The sequence below is a fragment of the Microcaecilia unicolor genome, chromosome 6, assembly GCF_901765095.1.
Source record: "Microcaecilia unicolor chromosome 6, aMicUni1.1, whole genome shotgun sequence".
In the NCBI taxonomy this organism is placed as follows: Eukaryota; Metazoa; Chordata; class Amphibia; order Gymnophiona; family Siphonopidae; genus Microcaecilia; species Microcaecilia unicolor.
This window is the reverse complement of record NC_044036.1, coordinates 232,724,699-232,751,787: the sequence shown is the minus strand read 5'-3', so window position 1 is coordinate 232,751,787 and position 27,089 is coordinate 232,724,699. Positions and strand designations below refer to the sequence as shown.

Genomic DNA, 27,089 nt, shown 5'->3' with positions numbered 1-27,089 from the left:
GGGAGGTTATAGCCAGCAGTAGAAGCCTTGGGAAAGCTCCCATCGCTACTATGATGTTATTGGAAGTTTCAGGTCAAATGAGGATGAGGTCTCTAGGACATGTGTAGAAGAGAACAAAGTAGTGGAGACAGGCTGTGTGACAAGTAGCAGGGAGCCTTAAGAAAAGTCTACTCATTTTGCCCATGAGCTTAAGGGGGCCTGAATTAGGCCATGTGGCTATGTGAGTGACATGTCCCCTAGACCTCCCAGCTGCTCTTCTAGACATAAGTGCTCAATTGGAGGAGGAAAGAGAAAGCTGGGGGTTGAATCTGATCATGGGAAGAAACTGCTACTGAGTTAGTCTGGGGGGGAGGGGAGAGGGAAAGATTGGGATTTGAACCACCATGGAATTTCTCTGTGTTTAGCTAGCATGGGGTGTGAGGTAGAAAAGTCGACAGAATGAGTGTTGGGGGAAAGGGGTTAATGGAACTTTATGAGAGAAATGGATACATACACTGCTGGGAACAGGGAGGAGACAATGGGAGAGAAGGTGATAGGGACAGAAAAGAGGCTATGACAGTCTTAGTGTCATGACCCTGTACAGGCCCTTCCATCAAGTTTCAGCAGGTCCCTGCTAGTTACTTTAAAACTATAAAATATAAAATTCCTCGGCAGAGATAAACGCAAGTTTTCCTCACAACTCACCCCTCTGTCGCTACACCAGCAGCAGGCTAGCTCGCTGACCTCCCCAGATGATGCAAGGCAGCAGCGGCTCTCAGCCTTTCACTGCCTCTCAGTCTCAGCAGTCAGCACTCCAACGGCAGTCCAAATAACCAACGTGTCACGTGCAGCACATACTCCGCATCCGCACTGCCGCACGTGGGAACAGCTGGCGGTGGCGGCGCCAAAGAGTCGTGCGTGCAGGAAGGCAGCACCAGCGCATGCGCATAGGCGCCTCCGCCAATGCGCCGACGCGGTAAGTTTTTTTTTTTTAGATTTTGAAAAAGAACTGGACAGCAGCGCCGGGCATGGCGCCCTTGTACACAGGCGCCCCCCTGCCGTGCTTACCCCGCTTACCGGGTTGGCACGGCCCTGCTATTGAAGCACTGTCCCAGCACCCTTGTCAAACCTGTGCAGTCCAGCTCAACGCTTCTGGTTATTTTTCTTGGAAGATTCTGGGACTCTTTGCCACCGTTGAAGTTTCGCTCTCGTAGTGGACGCCACCGCCCCAGGTGGGGCCTTTGCGGAAACAAGGTCAGCAACGTGCAGGACCTCCCATGCCTCCTGTAGGGTTTGCACCCTGTGCTTGTTACCCTTCAGGGTAAAGTTTAGTGAAAAAGGGAATCCCCATCTGTATTGTATCTGATGTTTGCTCAAGGACTCCAGCGCCGGCCTCATCTGTCTTCTGAGCTGGAGGGTGTATTGTGAAAGGTCTTGATAAACCTGTATCTGAGCTCCTCCAAACTCCAGAGTCTTTGTCTTTCTTGCAGCCGACAGGACCTTTTCTTTGATTTCATATTTATGGAACCGCACAATTATATCACGCGTTTGCTGTTCCTTTCGCGTGCCCAGTGCTCTGTGCGCTCTGTCCAATTCACACCGCAGCTCTCCCTCCTCGGGGCCTAACAACTTGGAGCACAATGTTTGTACTATCTCCGCCACGTTTTCTGTCTCGCTGCCTTCAGGGACACCGCGAAAGCGGAGGTTATTCCTCCGTCCCCGGTTCTCAATATCATCCAATTTGTATTCCAGGTGAGCATGTTTATGTTCCATTTCTTGCAGCAGAGTGGCGTGTTTATTTAAAGTGTCCGTGTGTTCGTCTATTTTCAATTCTGCCTCTTCCACTCTTCCTCCCAATTCTCTGAGATTAGCGCTGAGCGTGTCCATTCGGTCTAATATTTCATCTTTAGACTGCTTGATCTCCGTCTGTATATTGGAGAGAAACCTGCGAAGCTCGCCAGATATGCCTTTTTTTAAAGGTGGGGCTCGCGCTTCAGACATGGAGAGTGCAGAGTCCGAATCCGATGGGGAGGCGCGCTCAGGCGACTCGCGGTTTTTTGCGGCCTTGCTCGACATACTTTTCTCTGCCCTTTCCGCCTCTTTTTTCCTCGTGGAAACTGCTTTGCTCATGTCTCCAGATATTTAAGGGTGAGATCCGTTGGTTTTTGCTGATGTTTTCTCCCTTTGGGTTGCTATTTTACCCGGTTTTTCGGTAGTGGGAGAGGGAGCTCCGAGGCTAGGCTGCCATGCTACCCGATGACGTCACTTCCTCCCTATTTTAAATTTTATATATAATTACAGTGTGTTTCTTTACGATCTGCTTTGTTTGTGTTCCGGGTTAAGTGGCTTGCCCAAGATCACAAGAAGCAGCAGTGGGATTTGAACCGGCCACCTCTGGATTGCAAAACCAGTGCTCTAACCACTAGGCTACTCCTCCACTCTAAGTTGGTTTCTTCTTATATTTCTTTTAGAAAGTGTTCAAAGACTTATTTGTTTGACAAATTTTTGTCTACCTAAATTTGTGGTTGTTTTGTTTTTTGGGATAATTTTTTTAAAAATATTTTATTGCTTGTTTATATTTTTATTTTATATTAAGATTGTTTGGTATTGTTAATTTCTTTGATGATTGTAAACCATCTTGGACCTACTGGATTTTGCGGTATATAAACTACTAGATTAGAATCTTAAAATACCTCCAGTGGCATGGATGTATCTGCATGCGAGTATATGATTCCTTTAATTCCAGAGAACATTGCCAATCCCTTTTTGAATCATGGGAATGAGGGTGCCTAAGGAAACCATCCTAAACAATTGTCTTCCCAGATGCTTGTTCAGGTCCTTCAGGTCTAGGATAGGATGAAAACCTTGTTGTTTTTTTGTGACCAGGAAGTACTTGGACTAGAATCCCTGTCCTCTTTCCCCTGGTGGAATAGGCTCAACTACATTGGCCTGTAAAATGGTAGAGATTTCTTTCATAAGCAGTTCTTGATGCTGACAGCTTTATTTCAATGCTCTCTGTGGGCAATTCAGATGGAATGTTTCCAATTACATTCTGTAACCTAACTGGCCTATTTTCAGTATGAAGTCTGAGGTTATAAGAGGCTACCTTGCATGGAAAAAAATCACCCTCCCAGGATGGTTAGGGGGATAGATGCTATGCCTTCCTGGAGACAGAATGAAGCTCATCCCTCATTTTGACTGGGAAGCTAGCTGGGACTTTTGTGCCCTCTCTGGTGTGGGTGAGAGCAAGAGCCCTGAGTTGACTAGGTGGAGCAGAAGGGAGGGTACCTATGCCTGTGCAAGTACTAGAACTTCTGTTGCCCTCTGCTACAATACCTCCTAGATGGGGCGGCCAAAACAGGGAGTGAGCTTGAAGAATGACTTGATAGTATCAGAATGCTTCTAAATGAGGTCAGCAGCCTTCTGCACTTTGTCATGGCATGGATAGCAACCACTGGGTGACAAGCTCTCATGTAACAGGACTTACATGCTGTAGTAACTTTGAATGTGAACAAAATGACTCACAGGGATTCACCGGTGAGTCTGACGTCGGTGCCTGGGAAAATGGTAGAGGCTATTATTAAAAACAAAATTACAGAGCACATCCAAGGACATGGATTACTGAGACCAAGTCAGCATGGCTTTTGTGTGGGGAAATCTTGCCTGACCAATTTACTTCAATTCTTTGAAGGAGTGAACAAACATGTGGACAAAGGGGAGTCGGTTGATATTGTGTATCTGGATTTTCAAAAGGCGTTTGACAAGGTACCTCATGAAAGGCTACAGAGGAAATTGGAGGGTCATGGGATAGGAGGAAATGTCCTATTGTGGATTAAAAACTGGTTGAAGGATAGGAAACAGAGAGTGGGGTTAAATGGGCAGTATTCACAATGGAGAAGGGTAGTTAGTGGGGTTCCTCAGGGGTCCGTGCTAGGACCGCTGCTTTTTAATATATTATAATGATTTAGAGATGGGAGTAACTAGCGAGGTAATTAAATTTGCTGATGACACAAAGTTATTCAAAGTCGTTAAATCACGACAGGATTGTGAAAAATTACAAGAGGACCTTACGAGACTGGGAGACTGGGCGGCTAAATGGCAGATGATGTTTAATGTGAGCAAGTGCAAGGTGATGCATGTGGGAAAAAAGAACCCGAATTATAGCTACGTCATGCAAGGTTCCACGTTAGGAGTTACGGACCAAGAAAGGGATCTGGGTGTCGTCGTCGATAACACACTGAAACCTTCTGCTCAGTGTGCTGCTGCGGCTAAGAAAGCGAATAGAATGTTGGGTATTATTAGGAAAGGTATGGAAAACAGGTGTGAGGATGTTATAATGCCGTTGTATCGCTCCATGGTGCGACCGCATCTTGAGTATTGTGTTCAATTCTGGTCGCCGCATCTCAAGAAAGATATAGTAGAATTGGAAAAGGTGCAGCGAAGGGCGACTAAAATGATAGCGGGGATGGGACGACTTCCCTATGAAGAAAGACTAAGGAGGCTAGGGCTATACAGCTTGGAGAAGAGACGGCTGAGGGGAGACATGATAGAGGTATATAAAATAATGAGTGGAGTGGAACAGGTGGATGTGAAGCTTCTGTTCACGCTTTCCAAAAATACTAGGACTAGGGGGCATGCGATGAAACTACAGTGTAGTAAATTTAAAACAAATCGGAGAAACTTTTTCTTCACCCAACGTGTAATTAAACTCTGGAATTCGTTGCCGGAGAAAGTGGTGAAGGCGGTTAGCTTAGCAGAGTTTAAAAAGGGGTTGGACCGTTTCCTAAAGGACAAGTCCATAAACCGCTACTAAACAGACTTGGAAAAATCCAAAATTCCAGGAATAACATGTATAGAATGTTTGTACGTTTGGGAAGCTTGCCAGGTGCCCTTGGCCTGGATTGGCCGCTGTCGTGGACAGGATGCTGGGCTCCATGGACCCTTGGTCTTTTCCCAGTATGGCATTACCTATGTACTTATGTACTTATGTAAGATAGCAGCCATGTACTGCGAAGCTGCAGCTTGCCTCTTACCTACTTTCTTTTTTCCTTGAAAGATGGGCAAAATTAAAGGGCAGTCAAAGACAGGAACCTTCCAAGTCTGTCTCCCTGTCAGTTGTCTGCTGCTCTGATCATTTTCTGATGTAACAAGGGGTGCATGGAATTCATCCTGTGTGGAGCTTGCTGAGTTGCATGCCATTGGAGAAGGCAGGGAGCACTTCCTGGAGCTGAGGTCAGTCTGAGTCTGGATGGAAGAAGCTTGCCCCTGCAGCCAACAGCGACTAGCTCCCCAGCCAATACGGAATGACCTCTGTGGGAGGAGGGACCACGAAAGGCTGATGACGTGTAGAGAGCAATTCTGGAGCTAGAATCTGCACTAGGAAGAAATGTCACAGGTCACCTTACTGGCACAGTTGGAGAGAAGTAGCCCCTGAACAGGACAGTCCCAGGATAATCCTACTGTGATCAAAACTGAAACAGAGGTAAGCTGTACTGCTTTGGGCGATGTCCCTCAAGTTTTACCAGAGACTTTGTTAATAAAGTGTACAGATATGTCTTTGGAATCAATCTGGCTATCCATTTCTTACCTAGCCAAGACTTAGTCTGCCTGTTATAAATGTTATGGTTCCTCAAATTAAGATTTTGAAATCTAAAATAAATAAAGATTTATGTATTTGTTACATTTGTATCCCACATTTCCCACTTATTTGTAGGCTCAATGTGGCTTACATAGTACCAGAGAGGTGTTTGCAGACTCCAGTGTGAACAAATTCAATGTGATGTTGTGGTAAGATAAAGTTCATGTGGTAGAGCCACATTAGGAATCGTAGAGCGGAAGAGTTGTGTTATGTTTTTTACGTGCTTTAGTTTTCTTGTGTAGCCAAGTTCAGGCATTTAGGTTGGATCGGTAGGGTATGCCTTTTTAAACAGGGTGGTTTTTAGTATTTTCCGGAAGTTTAGGTGGCCGTACGTCGTTTTCAAGGCTTTTGGTAGCGCGTTCCACAGTTGTGTGCTTATGTAGGAAAAGCTGGATGCATAGGTAGATTTGTATTTAAGTCCTTTACAGCTTGGGTAGTGTAGATTTAGATATGTTCGTGTTGATTTGGATGTGTTTCTGGTTGGCAAGTCGATTAAGTCTGTCATGTATCCAGGTGCTTCGCTGTAGATAATTTTGTGAACCAGGGTGCAGATTTTGAAGGCAATGCATTCTTGGGAGCCAGTGGAATTTTTCGCGGAGGGGTTTGCACTTTCAAATCACATTTTTCCAAATATAAGCCTAGCTGCCGTGTTTTGAGTGGTCTGAAGTTTCTTTAAGGTTTGTTCTTTGCATCCTGCATAGATTCCATTGCAGTAATCTATGACCCATCCAGTCTGCCCATCCTCTGTAACCCCTAATTCTACCTGTTCCTAAGCGATCCCACATGCTTATCCCATGCCTTTTTAAATTCTGGAAGTCCTCGACTCCACCACCTCCACCGGGAGGCCATTCCACGCCTCCACCACCCTTTTTGTGAAATAGTACATCCTTAGGTTATTCCTAAGCCTATTCCCTCTTAACTTTGTCATATGCCCCCTCATTCCAGACATCGTCTGCATAGATGAAAGGGTTAAGGCCTTGGTTGGATAGGGACTTGGCTAGTGGGGTCATCATTAAGTTGAAGAGGGTCGGTGATAGCGGTGATCCTTGTGGTACTCCACAGTCTGCTTTCCACGGTGATGATGTTCTTGAGTTTGATTTTACTTGATATGTTCTTGTGGTTAGGAAACCCTTGATCCAGCTGAGTATGTTTCCACCAATCCCTAACTTGTCTAGTAGTCTTAGTATGTTGTGGTTTACCCATGTCGAATGCGCTCGACATGTCGAATTGGAGGAGGAGGATGTTTTTGCCTGTTGCTATTTCCTGTTTGAATTTGGCTAGGAGGGTGAGTAGTACTGTTTTGGTGCTATGGAGGGGGTGAAATCCTGACTGTGATTCGTGTAATATTGAGAATTTGCTTATATAATCTGTAAGTTGTTTGGTTACCATGCTTTCCATCAGTTTGACTATCAACGGGATAGACGCTACTAGGCAGTAGTTAGTAATTTCATTTGATTTTTTCTTGGTATCTTTTGGTATCGGGGTGAGTAGGATATTGCCATTTTCCTTAGGGAAGAGGCCTTGTTGGAGCATGTAATTTAGGTGGTATGTGAGGTCTACTAGGAAGCGATCAGGGGCGGATTTCATTAGGTAGCTGGGACAAGTATCTAGTTTACAGTGAGTGTTGGAGAAATTGCTGATTGCCTGGGTAACTGTTTTGACGGTTAGGAGGGCAAAGTTTGACCACGTTCGGTCAGTTGGGTATTCACCAGAGGTTGGGTCCAATTCATTAAGGAAGTTTTCGATGTCAATGTTGTCTTGAAGTAGCACGTTGCGTAGGTTTATAATTTTGTCATTAAAATACTTGGCAAGTTTATCTGCAGATGGGATGTCTGTATTCGTTGTAGTGACCAAGTTGGTATCTAGGAGTTTATTCACGAGTTGGTATAGTTTCCTCGTGTCTTTGTGATCAGTTCCTATTTTAGTCTTATAATATAATCTTTTGGTCCGTCTTATTGCGTATTTGTATTTTCTTTGTATTTGTTTCCAAGCGTTGTGTATATGATCATCTTTTGTTTTTCTCCATGCTTGTTTGAGTTTCCTGTATTGTGTTTTAAGTTTTCAGTCCCTCGTTGAACCATGGTATCGAGTTGTGCTTATGCGAGGCTTTTGTTCATAAGGGTGCTATTTCATCTAGTATGCTTTTGTATCTTTTATCCCAATCTATGACGTAGTATATGTAGTCCATTTGTGCTGCCCATTCGTTATTGTACATCAGTTGCCAAAATGTTTTTGTGTCTACTTGACCTCTTGTGCTAGAAGATGTATTCATTGTATACCTTTCTTCCGCCAGCGTAGGGATAAGTTTAGTTTGTAGTGATCGGACCAGGGTGTTTCTGTCCATTTAATATCTGTTACTGTTAAGTTCTGGTCTGTTGAAAGTTTGTGTGAGATGAGATCGAGTGTATGCCCTTTGACATGGGTCGCTTGCAGTTGTGGCCAGTTGAGATCCCATAGGTGGAAGAATGTCTTACATTCTCGTGCGTTGACAGAGTTTGTGTCTTCTAAGTGAAGGTTGATGTATCCTAACATTAGTATATTGGAGTTGGTTACACATATGTTTGAAATGATGTCCATGAAGTTTATCTGGCCTTCGTTCCAATTACCTGGGGGGGGGGGGGGGGGGGTCTGTAAAACAGGACACAATTCAAGTGATTGCCTAGGGTTTTGTTGTGGATTCTAATTGAGGCAATTTCGAGTTGAGGTGTTATGGACTCAGCAGTGGTTTTGGTGGTGAAGTGGGATTGATAGATTAGTACTATGCCACCACCTCTCTTTTCCTTTCTGGTCCAGTGTGTGATTTTATATCCTGGTGGGCACAGGTCTAGAATTATAGGGTCCTTTTGGTCATGGATCCAGGTTTCAGTGATGAAGAGTAGGTCGAGGTTTTCTGACATGATCCAGTCAGTTAGTATTTGTTTTGTTTACGGCAGACCTGGCGTTGATGTAGCCCACTTGGATTGTTTGGAATGAGTTTTCTATGTTTGGTGTTGTGTGGACTTTTATTAGTTGTCGTGTCTTTGTTGAGGTGAGTTTGTTAGGACCCTTCTTTCCTTTCTGTTGTGATTGTCCGCATGTTGGTGTTCTTCCTTTGTTTGTGCTGTTAGTTTGATGGGGTGTGGTGTATCTAATCAATCTTTGATGAGTGTGTAGTATTGGTACAATGTTGCTTTCTGATAGTGGGGTGGTTAACGTTAAGTGGATCAGTGTTAAGGAGTAGACTGTTAGGAGTAATTTTAAGGTATTCATATTGGTTTCTGCTCATTGTGAGCAGGGCCGGTCTTAGGCAGAGGCGACCGAGGCGGCCGCATAGGGCCCCGCGCCTAAGGGGGCCCCGCGCGGCGTGCCTCGCCTCTGCCTCGCCGACCACGCTCACCTGCCCTCCACCCATGTCCCGCGACGCGAGTCTCCTCGTTCCCCTGCTGCTCCCCCTCGCTCCAGCCACCTGAGACCCCTCCCGTCTGACCCCCCCTCCCTGACCCGCCAAACGACCCTCTTCTGCCACCCGCACCTCACCTGACACGACCCAGCATTTAAAAAAAAACCTCCATGCGGCGGTGCCGTTGCCTCGCGTCTGAGAGAAGAAAACTCGCTTCGTCGTTGGCCGGCCTTCCCTCAAGTCCCGCCCTCTGATGTAACTTCCGCAAGGGTGGGACTTGAGGGAAGGCTGGCCAACGACGAAGCGAGTTTTCTTCTCTCAGACGTGAGGCACCGGCACCGCTGCTTGGAGGTTTTTTTTAAATGCTGGTTCGGGTCAGGTGAGGTGCGGGCGGCAGAAGAGGGTCGTTTGGCGGGTCGGGGGGGGGGGTCAGACGGGAGATGTCCCAGGTGGCTGGAGGGAGGGGGAGCAGCAGGGGAACGAGGAGACTCGCGTCGCGGGACATGGGTGGAGGGCAGGGGGGACGGGGGGGTTACTGGACATATGTGGATGGCAGTTGGCAAGGGGGGCAGGAGGGTCGCTGGACATGGGGTGGATGGAGGGGAGGGGGGCTTCTGGACATGGGTGGATGGCAGGGGAGGGCATAGGGGACAGGGGGGGGTTGCTGGACATGGATGGCAGGTGGGACAGGAGGGTCACTGGACATGGGTGGATGGCAGGGGAGGGCAGGGGGCACAGGAGGGTCGCTGGACATGGGTGGATGGCAGGGAAGGGCATAGGGGACAGGGGGGTTGCTGGACATGGATGGCAGGGGGGACAGGAGGGTCGCTAGACATGGGTGGATGGCAGGGGAGGGGGTTTCTGGACATAGGTGGATGGCAGGGGAGGGCAGGGAGGACAGGAGGGGCGCTGGACATGGGTGGGTGGCAGGGGAAGGGGGTTTCTGGACATAGGTGGATGGCAGGGGAGGGCAGGGGGCACAGGAGGGTCGCTGGACATGGGTGGATGGCAGGGGAGGGCATAGGGGACAGGGGGGGTTGCTGGACATGGATGGCAGGGGGGACAGGAGGGTCGCTGGACATGGGTGGATGGCAGGGGAGGGGGTTTCTGGACATAGGTGGATGGCAGGGGAGGGCAGGGAGGACAGGAGGGGTGCTGGACATGGGTGGGTGGCAGGGGAAGGGGGTTTCTGGACATAGGTGGATGGCAGGGGAGGGCAGGGAGCACAGGAGGGTCGCTGGACATGGGTGGATGGCAGGGGAGGGCAGGGGGCACAGGAGGGTCGCTGGACATGGGTGGATGGCAGGGGAGGGCATAGGGGACAGGGGGGTTGCTGGACATGGATGGCAGGGGGGACAGGCGGATCACTGGACATGGGTGGATGGCAGGGGAGGGGGGTTCTGGACATAGATGGAGGGCAGGGGGCAGAGGAGGGTCGCTGAACATGGGTGGATGGCAGGGGAGGGGGTTTCTGGACATAGGTGGATGGCAGGGGAGGGCAGGGGGCACAGGAGGGTCGCTGGACATGGGTGGATGGCATAGGGGACAGGGGGGTTGCTGGACATGGATGGCAGGGGGGAGAGGAGGGTCGCTGGACATGGGTGGATGGCAGGGGAGGGGGGTTCTGGACATAGGTGGAGGGCAGGGGCACAGGAGGGTCGCTGAACATGGGTGGATGGCAGGGGAGGGGGTTTCTGGACATAGGTGGATGGCAGGGAAGGGCAGGGGGCACAGGAGGGTCGCTGGACATGGGTGGATGAGGGGAGGGGGTCTCTGGACATAGGTGGATGGCAGGGGAGGACAGAGGGGACAGGGGGGTTGCTGGACATAGATGGATGGCAGGGGGGACAGGAGGGTCGCTGGACATGGGTGGATGGAGGAGAGAGAAGAAATGCTGGACATGGATGGAGGCGAGGGAAGAGTGAGGAAGGAGATGAGGTGAGGGAAAAGGAAGAGAGGAGAAAAAGTGCACATGGATATAGAAAATAGGCAGAAGCTGGATCCACTGGACAGTCAAGTCTGCGGAGGACCCAGCTTTTACTTACGGATGTAGGGCAAGAATTGAAGAAGAAAGGCGGAAAGTAAAGAAATAAATGGAAAGGAAGCCCTGGAAACGGAGTTAAGAGGACAGATAGCAGCACAATCGGATACTGAGCCAGCATGATCAGAAAAACAAAGTCACCAGACAACAAAGGTAGAAAAAACTATTTTATTCAGGATTTATTAATTAGAATATGTTAGTTTTTGGAAATGTGCATCTGTGATATTTTTCATGTAAGTTTTAATTTTTGTAGTATTGCTACATACTGAGTCTGACTTCTTGAGGTAACTTTCCAGTTCAGTATTTTGCATTCATGTGTTTTTCAGGTGTGATCAAGGAAGGTGCAGTATTCTGCTAGCGTATAGTTTGAATCCCTTTTTGTTTTTTTTTTTTCACTAGATTGTGCACTGGTGTTTTAGAGCCCGGTGTAATTACAGTTGCCTTTCCACGCCACGCATAAGGTTGTAGCTCGTTCTGTCCTTGGAATTAGTGCTGTTTATGGTTTGTTAAGGTTATGAGTGTGTTTTTGCACACGTTTGTGTATAGTGTTTTGCAGTGGAGAGATTGTGTGTTGGCCTTACTAAGGTGGCACCAAACATTGGAAAGGGTGTAGAGCCTAAATCATGTTTTGTGGCTCTACATGAGAATTGTGATATTATGATCCCTTGCTAGCTTCATATTGTTGATAATCTGCATTTTCCGTATGGCTGGTATATTGGTGTATAAGGTATTAATTGTGACTTTTTTTTTTTACTTATTTTTTTTCTGTGTGTTGTCAGACAATTATGGATGACAGAGTTGGAGTCTTCTTGAGTCAGAGAGTTGTGGTATATATTTTAAAACAATTTTAGTACCTTGGTGGTCTATATGTTTTTATATTGTACATTATATTTTACATATCACTTTAGTTTATTGTATATCTTTTCATTTCATTTTTATTTTATTGCATATATGGGTTACAGAGTAATAGGGGAATTTGAAAGTACTGAATCTTTTCTTAATATTTTTCCTTTATTCCCCTTTGTTATGAGAATTGGAACTACTAATTGTAGTGGACTTGAACTGAATAATTTCTGGGGAGGGGAGGTTTTATGATAGCATTGTGCTTATTATTTCAATCAGTTTTTTGTACAAGTTTAGCTTCATTTGTCTTTATTTGAAATTTCATAAATAAAAAAATGTTCTAAAAATGGAATAATTTTATCAATGGGGTGGAGCTAGGGCAGGGGCGGGGCTACAGTGGGGCAGGGCTATGGTGGGGGTGGGGATAGGATGGGGCCCCACCAAATTGGTCTGCATAGGGCCCCGCACTTGCTAAGACCGGCCCTGATTGTGAGCTACTAATAAGACCGTGTTCTGGTGGTTGGGTGCGTGATAGATCTTTGTTCTTTAGTGTGGAATCTGGTGTTCTGATCTTGTGTGTTATTTCCTCTTGCCTTTCAGCTGTTGAGAGCAGTATTGGATTCGGTTTTAGTGGGGTTTAGTGATCCAACCCAGTGCAGAGGCTCTTTTAAAGGCATGCTTGTCCTGTTGAAGGTGTCTTCATCTCCTTAGTGAATGTTTGCTTTTTACTTTGGTTTTTACTGTTAAGTTGCTTAAGACCTGTTAATTGTAGAGTCTCAGTAACTTGAGGTATGGTAGATAATTAATTCACAGACTGGTGTTCAGAAGTGTTGCCCAGTCAGGGGCTCTCTTGAAGTGTTTGCTAGTGGAGTCTGAACGTCTTTGCATCTGATTTCATTTTTGGCTGTCAGGGACTTGTCAGGGGCTCTCCTGAAGTGTTTGCTAGTGGAGTCTGAACGTCTTTGCATCTGATTTCATTTTTGGCTGTCAGGGACTTGTCAGGGGCTCTCCTGAAGTGTTTGCTAGTGGAGTCTGAACTTCTTTGCAGTCTATTTTCCTATTTTTTTAAAATAGTATTTGGTTTGTAACCTCTGTAGTTGGTATTGGATCTCCGTTGTGGACTGCAGCTGGATATGTTTTTGTACTAAATTTGATTTAAGTTACCTTATTAATAATCAGGACCTGTTTCTATTCTTCCCTTTTGCCAGTAAGTTACTTGATTGTGTATGTCAAAGTTATAAATAAAAAAAACAGCACGAGAACTGGGTCAATTTTGGCATGGTGAGAAGGACCAATAAAAACATTACTGCACTGTTCCGTGCACGTGGTATGATGCTGCCAAAGACTTCTAGTAGATAGGCTGGATAGGAAGTGTGCCATGAAGCTTCCCATTGGATATGGGTTTGACTCTGAGGAAGGAAACACTGAAACGGGATACTTGGTCGTACAACCACCAACAATCATGATTAAGCGGATTAGTGACCTTCCTTCTTTTAAGGTTCATTCTGGACTTTGGGTCTTGCTAATGAATATTAGTGGTGAATACAATTATAATACTGACGAGACATTCACATTTACATAATAAATACACTTAATTTTACAGAAGAGAGACATTTTTAGGAGTAGATATATGATAGTAACAGAGCTATTATGAGTAGCCGACTACACTGGCAGTCTCATATTATATAGCTCTCAGGTCCTGGGTAGTGACCTGGACTACTGAATACCAACTCCTTCATATTTAATAATTTAGACTCTCCCCTGTGTGTGTATATATATATACACACACACAAAAGCATATATATACAGGGGAGAGTCTAAATTATTAAATGTGAAGGAGTTGCTGCATCCTGCCCACAAGGAGGAGGTGAGATGTGGCAGAGGAAAGGCACTGTTGGGGATCACTGGAGGCAGCCTGGTTTTATCGCTGCCTCTGCTGGCCACCCTTTGGACTTTGGAAGACCGCAGGGGGAGGGAGGTTGCAGAGAAAGAGATGCCGGGCCTGCGTTGGAGGGGTGGAGAAAGGGATAGAGTGATACTGGATACTAATGGGGTGGGGACAAGAAAGGGAGATAGGAAGGAAAGCAGACAGCAGCAGACGACCTCTTCCACTGGACAGCCCTGGGCTCTTTGTTGGGTTCACTCAATGGTAGCCATGCCCTTCTTGGTGCCACTGTACCATATTTACTGCTAAACTTGGCACCATTCAAGCATCGTCAGCAGGGGTTACCACATTCATTTTCTTAGGAGGAGTTGATGCATACAGTGACAGAACTTTCAGGGCTGGAGATGAGTCAGAGGGGGCTACACTGGGTCTATTAGTGTGCAGTTGAGGTTTGGTTGAGTTCAGAGAATACAGTTCCAGCTTTAGCTGGGAAACCAACAGCAGACATCAGGCATAGCTTCAAATTTCACATGAATTTCAGTCTTGCAAAGCTATGGTATATATCACATAGACTACAATTTACTCTGTTTCCAGAGATGTTAGAGTCAAGTACTGGCTTCATCATGATTTATTTCAATTGTATTTTGCAACAGATCTTTATAATCTGGATTCAAGCTGTATCTGGGTTCCCAAACTTTCAGAAAAATGGAAAAAGCAAAAAGATGGGTACCAAGGCAAACTATTATTATATCCTAATGTTAAAGCAGCTGTGTCTCTGACATATGTTAAAATATGTTGTCCTAATAAGGCATTTGTCATAATCTGGCTGAATTTAAAGGAAACTGCAAGACTGTGAGCCCTCCAGGGACAGGAAAATACCTAATGTACCTGAATGTATCTCATCTTGAGTTACAACTGAAAAGGTTGTGAGCAAATCCTAAATTTCCGTTTGACAAAATGTTTTATCTTTTTTTTTTTAGTTCCAATATTTTTATTGTGTTTTATAAATGATAACAAATGGCTAAAATAAAGCAATTAGCCAGCTTTTTTTTTTTTGGATATTAAATGGCACTTTGCTTTGGCCTTCTGAACTAGTTAGCAATCCCCACCATCCCTTACCTGCTCGCACCCTTCGCTCTCTCAGTCACCATCACCTTGTTCTTCCCAGCTCCAAGACTGCCCACTATGAATCTACTAGGCACAATGCTTTCTTCTATCACTACATATATGGAACGATCTCCTGCTTCTCCTTCATAGTGAATCTTCCTTTAAAACCTTCAAGACCAACCTGAAGGCCTGGCTTTTTATGCAGGTTTGTGGAGGGTCAGACTGATTAGATGGCATGAGCTTCATCAGTTACAGACCATCCTTTACTATTCTCCTTGCTTATATGGCTAAACTGTATGGTGTGAATGTTGACCTTTACTATTTTTAACTGGAGTCCCTTTCCTGTTTGAATTTTTTAGTTTGTACACTGCTCTGTACTGCTTTAGCAGCTAGAGGGGTCTAGCAAATCGAAATAAACTATAAACTATAATAATTCCATTATTCATCCTCCCCTATATGTGAATGTTCAAACTCTAAGCTGTGGAGGCACCCATGCACTGCCAACTCACCTTGCTCCTCCACCTCCAAGCACCAAAGCAATGGCATTTCCAGTTAAAACACGGGCTAGCCGAGAGAAATCACAGTGTCGATCTAGTTGTTTCTGGCATACACGTTCATACATTTCAATCTGTAAAACAGCAAGCGGTATAAAATATGACTATATGTAGCTAAACTTTGCTAATTATGGGTCTCTAAGAACAAAAGTGATGCTCAAAACTGATTTGACTCTAGTTTTCAAGATATGCTACTGGGTCAAAAGATATGAGCCTTGACTAGCAAATGACAGAGGATAAGTGAATTATAAAGGGAAGGGATCTCAGTTTAAACTGGAAATCACTAAAATACATCTTTGACTACATCTATGAATAAATCTATGATGGTTTGAATGGTACTTGCTTTTTAAGCAAAACAATTAATGATGCAATCTGAATGTGGTATCGCATCATACGTAATATGAACTACAGTGTGTTAATTGTAGAAAACAGAGATTTAATTTAATTTACAATGGGCATGTTAAGTCCAGCTCAAGGTGGAATATAATAGAATAAAACATTACATAACATCATATCCATAAAAATTTACAAGGCATACTATCATATTAAGAAAAAAGTTACATTACAAAGTCTAGAATGATTCAAAGCGTTAAATATAGAAAAAAAGAGAATTAGCCCAAATATTTTCAAAAAAGCCAAGTTTTTAGAATGCACATAAATTCATATAGTTATTAATCATTCTAATTTCCAAAGGCAATAAATTCCACAGTTCAGGTCCTTCCCCTACTAATGTCTTTGTACTTGTGGTAGATAAACGAAAGACGTTTTTTGAAGGAACAACCAGTTTGATCACCATAGAAGAATGCATCAGTCTAGAGCAGGAGTTCTCAACCCAGTCCTCGGGACACACCCAGCCAGTTTGGTTTTCAAGATAACTACACTGAATATGCATGAGAAATCTGCATGCACTGCCTCCATTGTATGCAAATCTATTTAATGCATATTCACTGTAGGCACCCTGAAAACCTGACAGGCTGCGTGTGTCCTGAGGACTGGGTCAAGAATCCCTGGTCTAGAGGGATGGTAGACTATTAACATATCAGTAAGATAACTCAGACCTAAACCATGAATAACCTTAAAAACCAATGTAAGAATCTTACATTAAATTCTTGCTTTTACTGGCGACTAATGTAACTGCATCAAAGGAGTCACATGATCATGTTCTCCCCCCAAAAAAATAAAATCAGTCTTGCCACCACATTCTGTATCACTTGCATCTTACTTAAGATTTTATTGGGCAACCCTATTAATAATGCATTATAATAATGCTCTTGTGATAACACAGTCAATTGAACAACTAACTAAAAATGAGCAATTACACAACTATAATTCAGCTTCCATCAATTAGTGAACAAATTGCCTTGTGTACCAATTATGGCTGAAGCGGGCTTCATTAACAGTTAAGTCAATGCTGGTCAGAATTCTATGGTCTGCCCTGAAAATGGCATGGACAGCTCAAGATCAAGTATGCATATGTTATCTTATCATATACTAGGAATATATGTTATTGGGCAGACTGAATGGACCATGCAGGTGTTTAGATATCCTGACATTCAAGGATTGTTGTTTTTACATCCGCTATTCTTTGGTTTGGGCATAGGAACTTGAACCCCCCTTCCCGCCTGACATCAGACGCCGCAGGAGATGTAACCACGGCTTGTAGTGGTGTGCCGCCATTTGGTGTGCGGCTGAAGATGTAAGTCAAAGGCACATACCTTTGTGCAGCGGCTTGAGCAGTGGCAGAGTTAGTTATTGAATTAAGATTAAGGTTTTTCATGTGTGTTGTCTGGGAGGGTTTAAATGCACTGGTTATACCTGATAGTAACATAGTAACATAGTAGATGACGGCAGAAAAAGACCTGCACGGTCCATCCAGTCTGCTCAACAAGATAAACTCATATGTGCTAGTTTTTTGTGTATACCTTACCTTGATTTGTACCTGTCTTTTTCAGGGCACAGACCGTATAAGTCCGCCCAGTACTATCCCCGCCTCCCAACCACCAGCCCCGCCTCCCACCACCGGCTCTGGCACAGACCGTATAAGTCTATCCAGCACTATCCCCGCCTCCCAACCACCAGCCCTGGCACAGACCGTATAAGTCTGCCCAGCACTAGCCCCGCCTCCCAACTGTCTCTGCCACCCATTCAAGGCTAAGCTCCTGAGGATCCCTTCCTTCTGAACAGGATTCCTTTATGTTTATCCCATGCATGTTTGAATTCCGTTACCGTATTTTTTTAGTGAGGGGGAGCTGGGGGAACCAATTTTTACTATTTATTCTATGCCAGTTCTCTACCACCCGCCGAGTTAAGGTTCATTTTGACTGGCAGAGGCTGAGGGTTTTAATTGACTATGCTACTGCAATACCATGTAATATAGATGTTCAATTGGGACATCGTCCTTTCCGTCGGCCCCCCTGGGTATAAACTGGAAGTCTTATGTAGGGGTAGGAAGCATGGGGATGGGACTGCTATTCTTTTGAAACAATTTTTTTAGATATATTAGATCAACTATTATAACCTGATTTAGAGATAATGGCAGTATAGATTATATTTTGTCTGATACATTGACCTGTTTGATATTTTACATTCCCCCGTAGCTGGACAAGAGCTAAAGATGATTTTTATGATTTTGTATCCCGTTATTGTCTTAATTCTTCATATATTTTATTATTATTATAATGCAAGTCTCCATTTAGATGAACTGGAAGTTCCTGTGGTTAAAGATTTTAACTCCTTTTTGGGATCATTGTCTTTTCAGATTTGTAATCCACGATGTGGTTGCATTCTTAACCTCCTCATATGAGAATCTGAATATGTATCTTTCGGATGGGGTATGACGGAGTCTCTTTGGTCAGACCATTTTTTATACAGTTTTACTCTTAATTGCAGGGGACTTCAGAAGAATATTCTTAGAAATAAGAAAGCTTATTTTACTAGAGGGAGGATAGATAATGTTGCGTTTTGGTCTGGTTACGATTTATTAGAACCTTGTGTTAATTTATTGAATTTTGCAAAGTATTGGCAGAAGGAATTGGAATATTGGATCATATAGCTCCGGTCTGTAGTAGATTTAAATGATCCCGTTTATCAGATAAATGGTTTGATGAGGAATTACTAGAATTCAAATGTCTGTTTGGAGAGACGGTGTAAGGATACATAAGCTGAGATAAGAGGTGAATGGAGATCGGCAGTACATTCCTACAAACTAGCACTGAAGAATAAGAGAAAGGCATATTTTTCAAAGTTGACCGGGGATGTCATCACTGATGTGAAAGTCCTGTTTAGATTGGCAAATTATCTTACAGATACAGGTAACTGTTTGGGTTATCTTCAAAAGAGCATGCCTTCTGCTGATCAGTTTATTACTTTTGTTCAAAGTTGTCTTGTAAACATTCATTAAAAGGACTTAGGACTTTGCTCTAGAAGACTATATGCCATTAAGATGCAATTCCAACAAATAGGGATTGGTCTGAATTTCTCCCTCTGGAGGGGAGAGTGCTTGAAAACCTTTATGCTAGATCATACTGTAGTTTGGACTACTGTCCACCATTAGTAATCTGAGTTTCATCAGAATTGAGATATAATTATTACACCAATTTTGAAAAGTACTAAGGAATCGATGGGGTTGGTCTCAAATTATAAGCCAATTGCTAAAATACTGTTTGTGAAATTAATGGAAGGGACTATTGCCGTTCAATTTTCATATTTTTTGAACAGCATAATATCCACCATTTTTCTATCAGAGTTTTGATCTAATTTTAGTAACAAGACTGTGATGGGTGCATTACTTGATACAGTTAGATTATGGCTTAGTGAGGGGAAAAAAGTACTGCTCCTCCAGTTTGATTTATTGAATGCTTTTGACTTGGTAGATTTTGATATTGCTTCTACAGGTTTTGGATTCTATTGGGATCTCTGGTACAATTAGGTTCTAGTTCCATGGCTTTCTATTCTGTAAGAGATGTGGAGGGGCATTTTCGATATGACGTCTTAAGTCTGACTTTGGACGTTTTCCACAAAACATCCAAATTCTGAACAGGACAGGAGGTCATTTTCAAAAGAAAAAAAGTCTGTTTTTTCAAAAATACTGTTTCGAGCAAGGTGGTTTTTTGGTCCATTTAAAAAAAAAAAAAAAAAAGAATAAGTGCAAAACAGAGATTCATAAGAACATAAGTATTGCCATACTGGGACAGACCGAAGGTCCATCAAGTCCAGCATCCTGTTTCCAACAGTGGCCAATCCACATTACAAGTACCTGGCAAGATCCCAAAACAGTACAATACATTTTATAATGCTTATACTAGAAATAAGCAGTATATTTTCCCCAAGTCCATGTTAATAATGGCTTATGGATTTTTCTTTTAGTAAGCTATCCAAACCTTTTTAAAATCCTGCTAACTGCTTTTACCGCATTCTCTGGCAACGAATTCCAGAGTTTAATTATACATTGCATGAAGAAATATTTTCTCCAATTTGTTTTAAATTTACTACTTTGTAGCTTTATTGTGTGCTCCCTAGTCCTAGTATTTTTGGAAAGAGTAAACAAGCAATTCAAGTCTACCCGTTCCACTCCACTCATTATCTTATAGAGCTCTATCATATCTCCCATCAGTTGTCTTTTCTCCAAGATGAAGAGCCCTAGCTGCTTTAGCCTTTCCTCATAGGGAAGTCGTCCCATCCCCTTTATCATTTTCGTTGTACTTCTCTGTACCTTTCCTAATTCCACTGTATCTTTTTTGAGATGCGGTTAGAGAATGACACGGGGACAAAATTTGTCCCCATCCCTACCCCGTTCCCGCAGGCCCTGTCTCCATCCCGTCCCTGCAGGCCCTGTCTCCATCCTGTCCCTGCAAGCCCTGTCTCCATTCCTACCCTGTCCCCGCAGGTTCTGTCCCCATCCCATCTCCATGGGCTCTGTTTTTATCTGCAGAAACCTCAAACACATGATTTTATATTTAAATCTTTGTATTACAGTATCAAAAAGGAACAATATGCTGTGCAACTGTTGGGTATAAACTACAAATAGAAAACAACAACAACAACTAGCAGCTATAATAACCCTCCCACCAACACCAACACCCTCTACCCTTTCAACCCCAACAATAGCTGACTTCTACTACCCCAAGGAATCCTAATCCACCCTGTTAATTGTCCAGGGGTACAAAATACAATCTGTTCTGTGTGCCCTAGAGGGGAGATTTTTTAATCTGTGGATGAATAAGAAGTCATCAACAATCTCAGGTTTCAGTCTAGCTCTCCTGTCTTCCACAGTCCTTCCTGCAATAGAAGATGTCTATTCTGACCTGGTTTTACAGCCTGCTTTACTGACACAGACTACTCAGTAATTACTGTGTATTCTTTTGGATTCGTATTAGGTAAATGAGACTTTTTAATTAGAGGTTCTAAAATACACAATGATTAAGATATATAGAATGATTAAGCTATATAACTGAAAAGAAACAATGCCTATAAACAATCATTGCATCACTGGTCCCTACATCCAAGCAATGCTAGAAGTTCTAGACCAGGAAAAGAAGCAATAATACACTATAATATACATATGTCCATCACTGATCACTACATCATCCAGGCTCTTATCAGCTGGGGGGGGGGGGGGGGGGGGGGGAGGCTGTTCATAGCAAAAGCCAGGAGTTTTTGACCAGGAAATATGGTTTGCTATGCAGTTCGTACGTTACTCACAGACGAGCTCACAATTTTACTGACAGAAACTCCCTTTTTTATTAGGCTTAGAACTCATGTTCAGAGCTAAGGAAAATTACAGAATGCTTGAGAATTTCTCTGTTTAGGTAAAAAAGCCATACTGTGGGAATGTGGTCACATGTTTCTCAGTCCAGGTGGCCAGTCTGAACTTGAAACAGGCTCCACCTCTCCCTTCACATACCAAATTAATTAGAGCTGTGCCTTTTCTACATTCCAACTTATTTTCACACAAAGTTAAACAATCATTTTTAAACAGAATTACTTCTAATCAAAAATACAGACCCCGAGTGCAATGTCTTTAAAATTCACTTCTATTACAATGTCTTCTTAGAAGATATGCTGTTAGCAGGATGTACAGGATCCCCCATGCAAAGTTTGCTAGCTGTGGCTAGCATGCTTGCTTGTTTTTAAAAATATTGTCATCTGCATCAAACATAAATAGTCCAATTCATTTACAGGCTTTAAAACAGAAAGTAACACAGGGACAAAGTGTGTCCCCCATCCTCATGGGTTCTGTCCCCATCCCTGTAGGATCCGTCCCTGCCCCGTCCCCGTGGTTACTGTGGATCCCCATCCCCGTGTCATTCTCTGGATGCAGTGACCACAATTACACACAATATTAAAGGTGGGATGTATCACTCTCCCCTCCGGATGTATCACTCTCCCCTCCAGATCATCATCCACCGCTGCTGCCCGATGGTCGCCTCTCCAGGCGAGACCTGCCCGACCCAGAAGTGGAAGGAGTATCGGTCGACAATCGAGGAACTCGAGAGGCGAGCCATTCAGGAGGCCAGGAGATGGAAAAAACCCTGGCTGAGCCAGGAGCTCAGAAAAATCGATCGACAGCAGTGACTCTGGAGAGCATTTGGGACGCTCTCCAGAGAGTGGAATTGATGACAGCCAGAACAGCACAAGAGATTGCAACCTTAGTAGGTACTGTTGAAAATTTAAAACTTTCCTTAAATACTTCTAAGCAAGAAACTGCTGAGCAATTCAATGCTGTTAAAGATGATATCTCTCAGTTGCAAGGAGTATCAGCCTCGGTAATCAAGGACAATAGTATAATCCACCGTCGACTTGAACAAATAGAAAACTACAACCGTAGGTTGAACTTACGTTTTTTGAATTTTCCTCAGGAGTTTGGAATCAATCCACAGGAAGCCTTTAAAACATATCTTTTAGAAGTATTAAATTTGACCCCAGTCTCTTTTCCTCCATTGAATAAAATATATTATATACATACAAAAAAATCAGTGGATGATACCCTTCAAGCCTTACCATCAGAGGTACCAGAGGAACAATTAAATATATCTGAGATATTAGAAACATCTCTAACAGCTGATTCTGCAAGAACGACTTTAATAGTGTCTTTTGTTTTTCAACAAGACCTAGACGCAGTAAAACGTATGTACTTTAAAAAGATGCATGTTTTGTTCCGGGGGAAAAAGGTATGGATGTACCCAGATATAACCAAGCAAACACAAGAAAGGAGGAAACTTTTTCTATGAGACCTGAAGTGTTAAAACTGGGAGCCTCCTTTTATTTGAACTACCCGTGTAAATGTGTCATTAAATATACTGGTTTAAAATATATCTTTTTTCAACCAGAACAATTGAAAGAATTTATAATTGTAAAGAAAGTTGGTTAACGTCATTTCCCACTATGATGGTATAATATGATTTGGGACCGGGAAAGTGTGTTAAGCATATTTCCTCTGGGGCAGATATTATTGATTTAAGAAGTCTTCTTTTTCCTTACGCTCCCCCCTTGAGTTAGTGGTCTAAAGAAGAAATTATTAATGTTTACTTCTAAACTGGTGTTATTGTAATATTTTCTTTTTCTGAACTTCCTGTCAAGTGTAATAGCTTGTTATTTAATGAAAATGAATAAATAATAAATAAATAAAAAAAGGTGGGGGTCGCACCATGGAGTGATACAAAGGCACATCTACATTTATGTTTTCCATTCCTTTCCTAATAATACCTAACACTCTATTTGCTTCCTTAGCCACTGCTGCACACTGAGCAGAGGGTTCCAACGTATCATCAACAATGACACCTAGATCCCTTTCCCGGTTGGTGACTCCTAATGTGGAACCTTGCATTACGTAGCTATAGTTCAGGTTCCTCTTTCCCACATGTATCACTTTACACTTGCTCACATTAAATTTCATCTGCCATTTGGATGCCTAGTCTCCCAGTTTTGTAAGGTCCTCTTCTAATTTTTCACAATCCTCTTGCGATTTAACAATTTTGTGTCATCAGCAAATTTAATTACCTCACTAGTTACTTCCATCTGTAGATAATTATAAATATGTTAAAAAGCAGCGGTCCTAGCACAGACCCCTGGAGAACCCCACTATCTACCCTTCTTCATTGAGAATACTGACCATTTAACCCTGTTTTTTACCCTTTAACCAGTTTTAATCCACAATAGAACACTACCTCCTATCCCATAACTCTCCAGTTTCCTCTGGAGTCTTTCATGCAGTACTTTGTCAAATGCCTTTTTGAAAATCCAGATATACAAAATCTACTGGCTCACCTTTATCCACGTTTGTTCACCCCTTCAAAAAAATGTAATAGATTGGTGAGGCAAAATTTCCCCTCACTAAATCCATGTTGGCTTTGTCTCATTAATCCATGCTTCTGCATGTGCTCTGTAATTTTAATCGCTATAATAGTCTCTACCTTTTTGCCTGGCACTGACGTCAGGCTCATCAGTCTATAATTTCCAGGATCACCTCTGGAACCTTTTAAAAAAATCAGTGTTACATTAACCACCCTCCAATTTCTGGTAACATGCTTAATTTTAAAGATAAATTACATATTACTAAATAGTTCTGCAAGTTCATTTTTCAATTCTATCAGTACATTGGGATGAATACCATCTGGTCCAGGTGATTTCTACTCTTCAATTTGTCAAATTGCGCCATTACATCCTCCAGGTTTATAGAGATTTCATTCAGTTTCTCTGACACACCAGCTTTGTATACCATTTCTGATACTGGTATCTCTTCTAAATCTTCCTCAGTTAAGACCAAAGCAAAGAATTAATTTAATCTGTTCGCTATTGCTTTGTCTTCCCTGCGTGCCTTTTACTCCTTGGTCATCTAGCAGTCCAACTGATTGTTTTGCCGGCTTCTTCCTTTTAAAATATATTAAAAAAATTTTACTATGTGATTTTGCCTACAGTGTAATTTTTTTTTCAAAGTCCCTCTTTGCCTTCCTTATCAGCACTTTGCATTTGACTTGCCATTCCTTATGATGTTTCTTATTATTTTGAGTTGGATCCTTCTTCCATTTTCTGAAGGCTTTTCTTTTAACTCTAATAGTTTCCTTCACCTCACTTTTTAATCATGCAGGCTGTCACTTGGCTTTCCTTCCTTCTTTTTTAATACATGAAATATAACTGGCCTGGGCTTCCAGGATGGCATTTTTGAACAGCATCCATGCCTGATGTAAATGTTTGACCTTTGCAGCTGCGCCTCTAAGTTTTCTTTTCACCGTTCTTCTCATTTTATCATAGTCTCCTTTTTGAAAGTTAAATGCTAACATATTGGAATTTCTGTGTGAACTTACTCCAAAGCAGATAACACATCTGATCATATTATGATCACTCTTATCACGGAGCCCCAGCACCATTATCTCCTGCACCAGATCATGTGCTCCACTAAGGACTAGGTCTAGAATTTTTCCTTCTCTTGTTGGCTCCTGTACCAGCTGCTCCATAAAGCAGTCCTTGATTTCATCAAGGAATTTTACCTTACCCAGTGCTTTTTTTTGTAGGAAAAAAAGGTATCGTTACTCATTATGGGTGGGGTTACCATATATGGCTCTGCCCATATGGTAGCCACACCCCTTATACCAGCCATGGCACATATAAACAGGTATCATTGAAAATACTATAACAGTATAGGAGAAAAAAGTAACGTGATTTTTTTCATTATAAATTTCTGTAAGCTGTTACAGCTCCAGTATACCCAGTGCAAGAAAAGACAGCAGATGTAAATTCTCAAATTGGACAGATTCCAAACACTAAAATGAAAATAAAATGATTTTTCTACCTTTGTTATCTGGTGACTGTTTTTCTGATCATGTTGGTCCCAGTCTCTGATTCTGCTGCTCTCTGTTTCCTTAACTCCATTTCCAGGACCTCCTTTCCATTTATTTCTTTACTTTCCTCCTTTCTTCTTCATCTCTTGCTCTACATCCATAGGTAAAAGCTGGGTCCTCCACAGACTTGACTGGAGGAGGTATAGAGTGGATCCAATTTTTGCCTATTTTCTCCATCCATGTGCACTTTTTCTCCTCTTTTCCCTGACCCTCATCTCTGTCAGTATGCATCTCCTTCCTATTCTTCCCTCCCCTCCATCCATATGTATCGCCTTCCTTTCTCTTCCCTCTCATCCATCCAAGTTCAGCATTTCTCCTCTCTCCTCCCCTCCATCCATGTTCATCTCACTTCTCTCTTCCCTCTCCATCCATGTTCATTTCAATTCCTCTCTCTTCCTTCCCCTCCATCCATGTCCAGCATTTCAACTCTCTCCCCTCCATCTGTGTCCAGAATTTCTCGTCTCCCCTAAATCCATGTGCATCTCCTCCTCTGTCTTCCCTCCACTCCATCCATGTACTGCATTTCTCCTCTCTTCCCTCCCTTCCATGTGCATCTCCTTCCTGTCTTCCCTCTCCTCCATCCATGTCCAGCATTTCTCCTGCCCACCCCTCTATCCATCCATGTCCAGCAACTCTCCTCTCCCCTCCCATCCATGTCCAGCAATTCTCCTTTGCTCCTATCCTTCCCTCTCATCCATGTCCAGCGATTCTCCTCTCTCCCCTCCCCTCCCATCCATGTCCAGCGATTCTCCTCTCTCTACTACTACTACTACTTGACATTTCTAAAGCGCTACCAGGGTTACGCAGCGCTGTACAATTTAACATAGGACAGTCCCTGCTCTAGGAACTTACAATCTAAAAGACAATCTAAAAGACAGGTGTACAATCTAAAACAAGTATAGAGTATAGAGTCTGTCTGATAGGAATACTATAATTCACAAAGGTTAGGTGCCGAAAGCAGCATTGAGGAGGTGAGTTTTAAGCAGAGATTTGAAAATGGGTAGGGAGGGGGCTTGGCGTAGGGGTTGAGGAAGATTGTTCCATGCAAAGGGTGAGACAAGGCAGAATGAGCGGAGCCTGGAGTTGGCAGTGGTGGAGAAGGGAACTGAGAGGAGGGATTTGTTCTGTGAGCAGAGGTTACGGGTGGGAACATAGGGGGAGATGAGGGAGGAGAGGTAGTGAGGAGCCGCAGACCGGGTGCATTTGTAGGTAAGGAGGAGAATCTTGAATTGTATGCGGTATCTGATCGGAAGCCAGTGAAGTGACTTGAGGAGAGGGGTGATGTGAGTATATCGGTTCTGGCAGAATATTAGACGTGCGGCAGTGTTCTGAATGGATTGAAGGGGGGATAGATGGCTAAGTGGGAGGCCGGTGAGAAGTAAGTTGCAGTAGTCAAGGCAAGAGGTAATGAGAGCGTGGACGAGAGTTCGTGTGGTGTGCTCAGATAGGAAAGGGCGAATTTTGTTGATGTTGAAGAGGAAGAAGCGACAGGTCTTGGCAGTCTGCTGGATATGCGCAGAGAAGGAGAGGGAGGAGTCGAAGATGACTCCGAGGTTGCGTGCAGATGGGACGGGGAGGATGAGGGTGTTATCAACTGAGATGGACAGTGGAGGAAGAGGAGAGGTGGGTTTAGGTGGAAAGACGAGGAGCTCGGTTTTGGACATGTTCAGCTTCAGGTGGCGGTTGGACATCCAGGCAGCAATGTCGGATAAGCAGGCCGATACCTTGGCCTGGGTCTCCGCGGTGATGTCTGGTGTGGAGAGATATAGCTGGGTGTCATCAGCATAAAGATGATACTGAAAACCATGAGATGAGATCAGTGAGCCT

General features: G+C 43.5%; 1 protein-coding gene across 1 annotated transcript in view; it reads right to left on the bottom strand.

Annotated features, from left to right (window-relative positions):
• Positions 1-27,089, bottom strand: part of PNPLA7 (patatin like phospholipase domain containing 7) — a 2,530,065-nt gene that overhangs the window by 599,329 nt on the left and 1,903,647 nt on the right. The window contains exon 27 of the mRNA XM_030206608.1: positions 15,382-15,500. Within this exon, the coding sequence (XP_030062468.1) occupies positions 15,382-15,500 (119 nt within the window). The remainder of the gene's footprint in view (positions 1-15,381; positions 15,501-27,089) is intronic.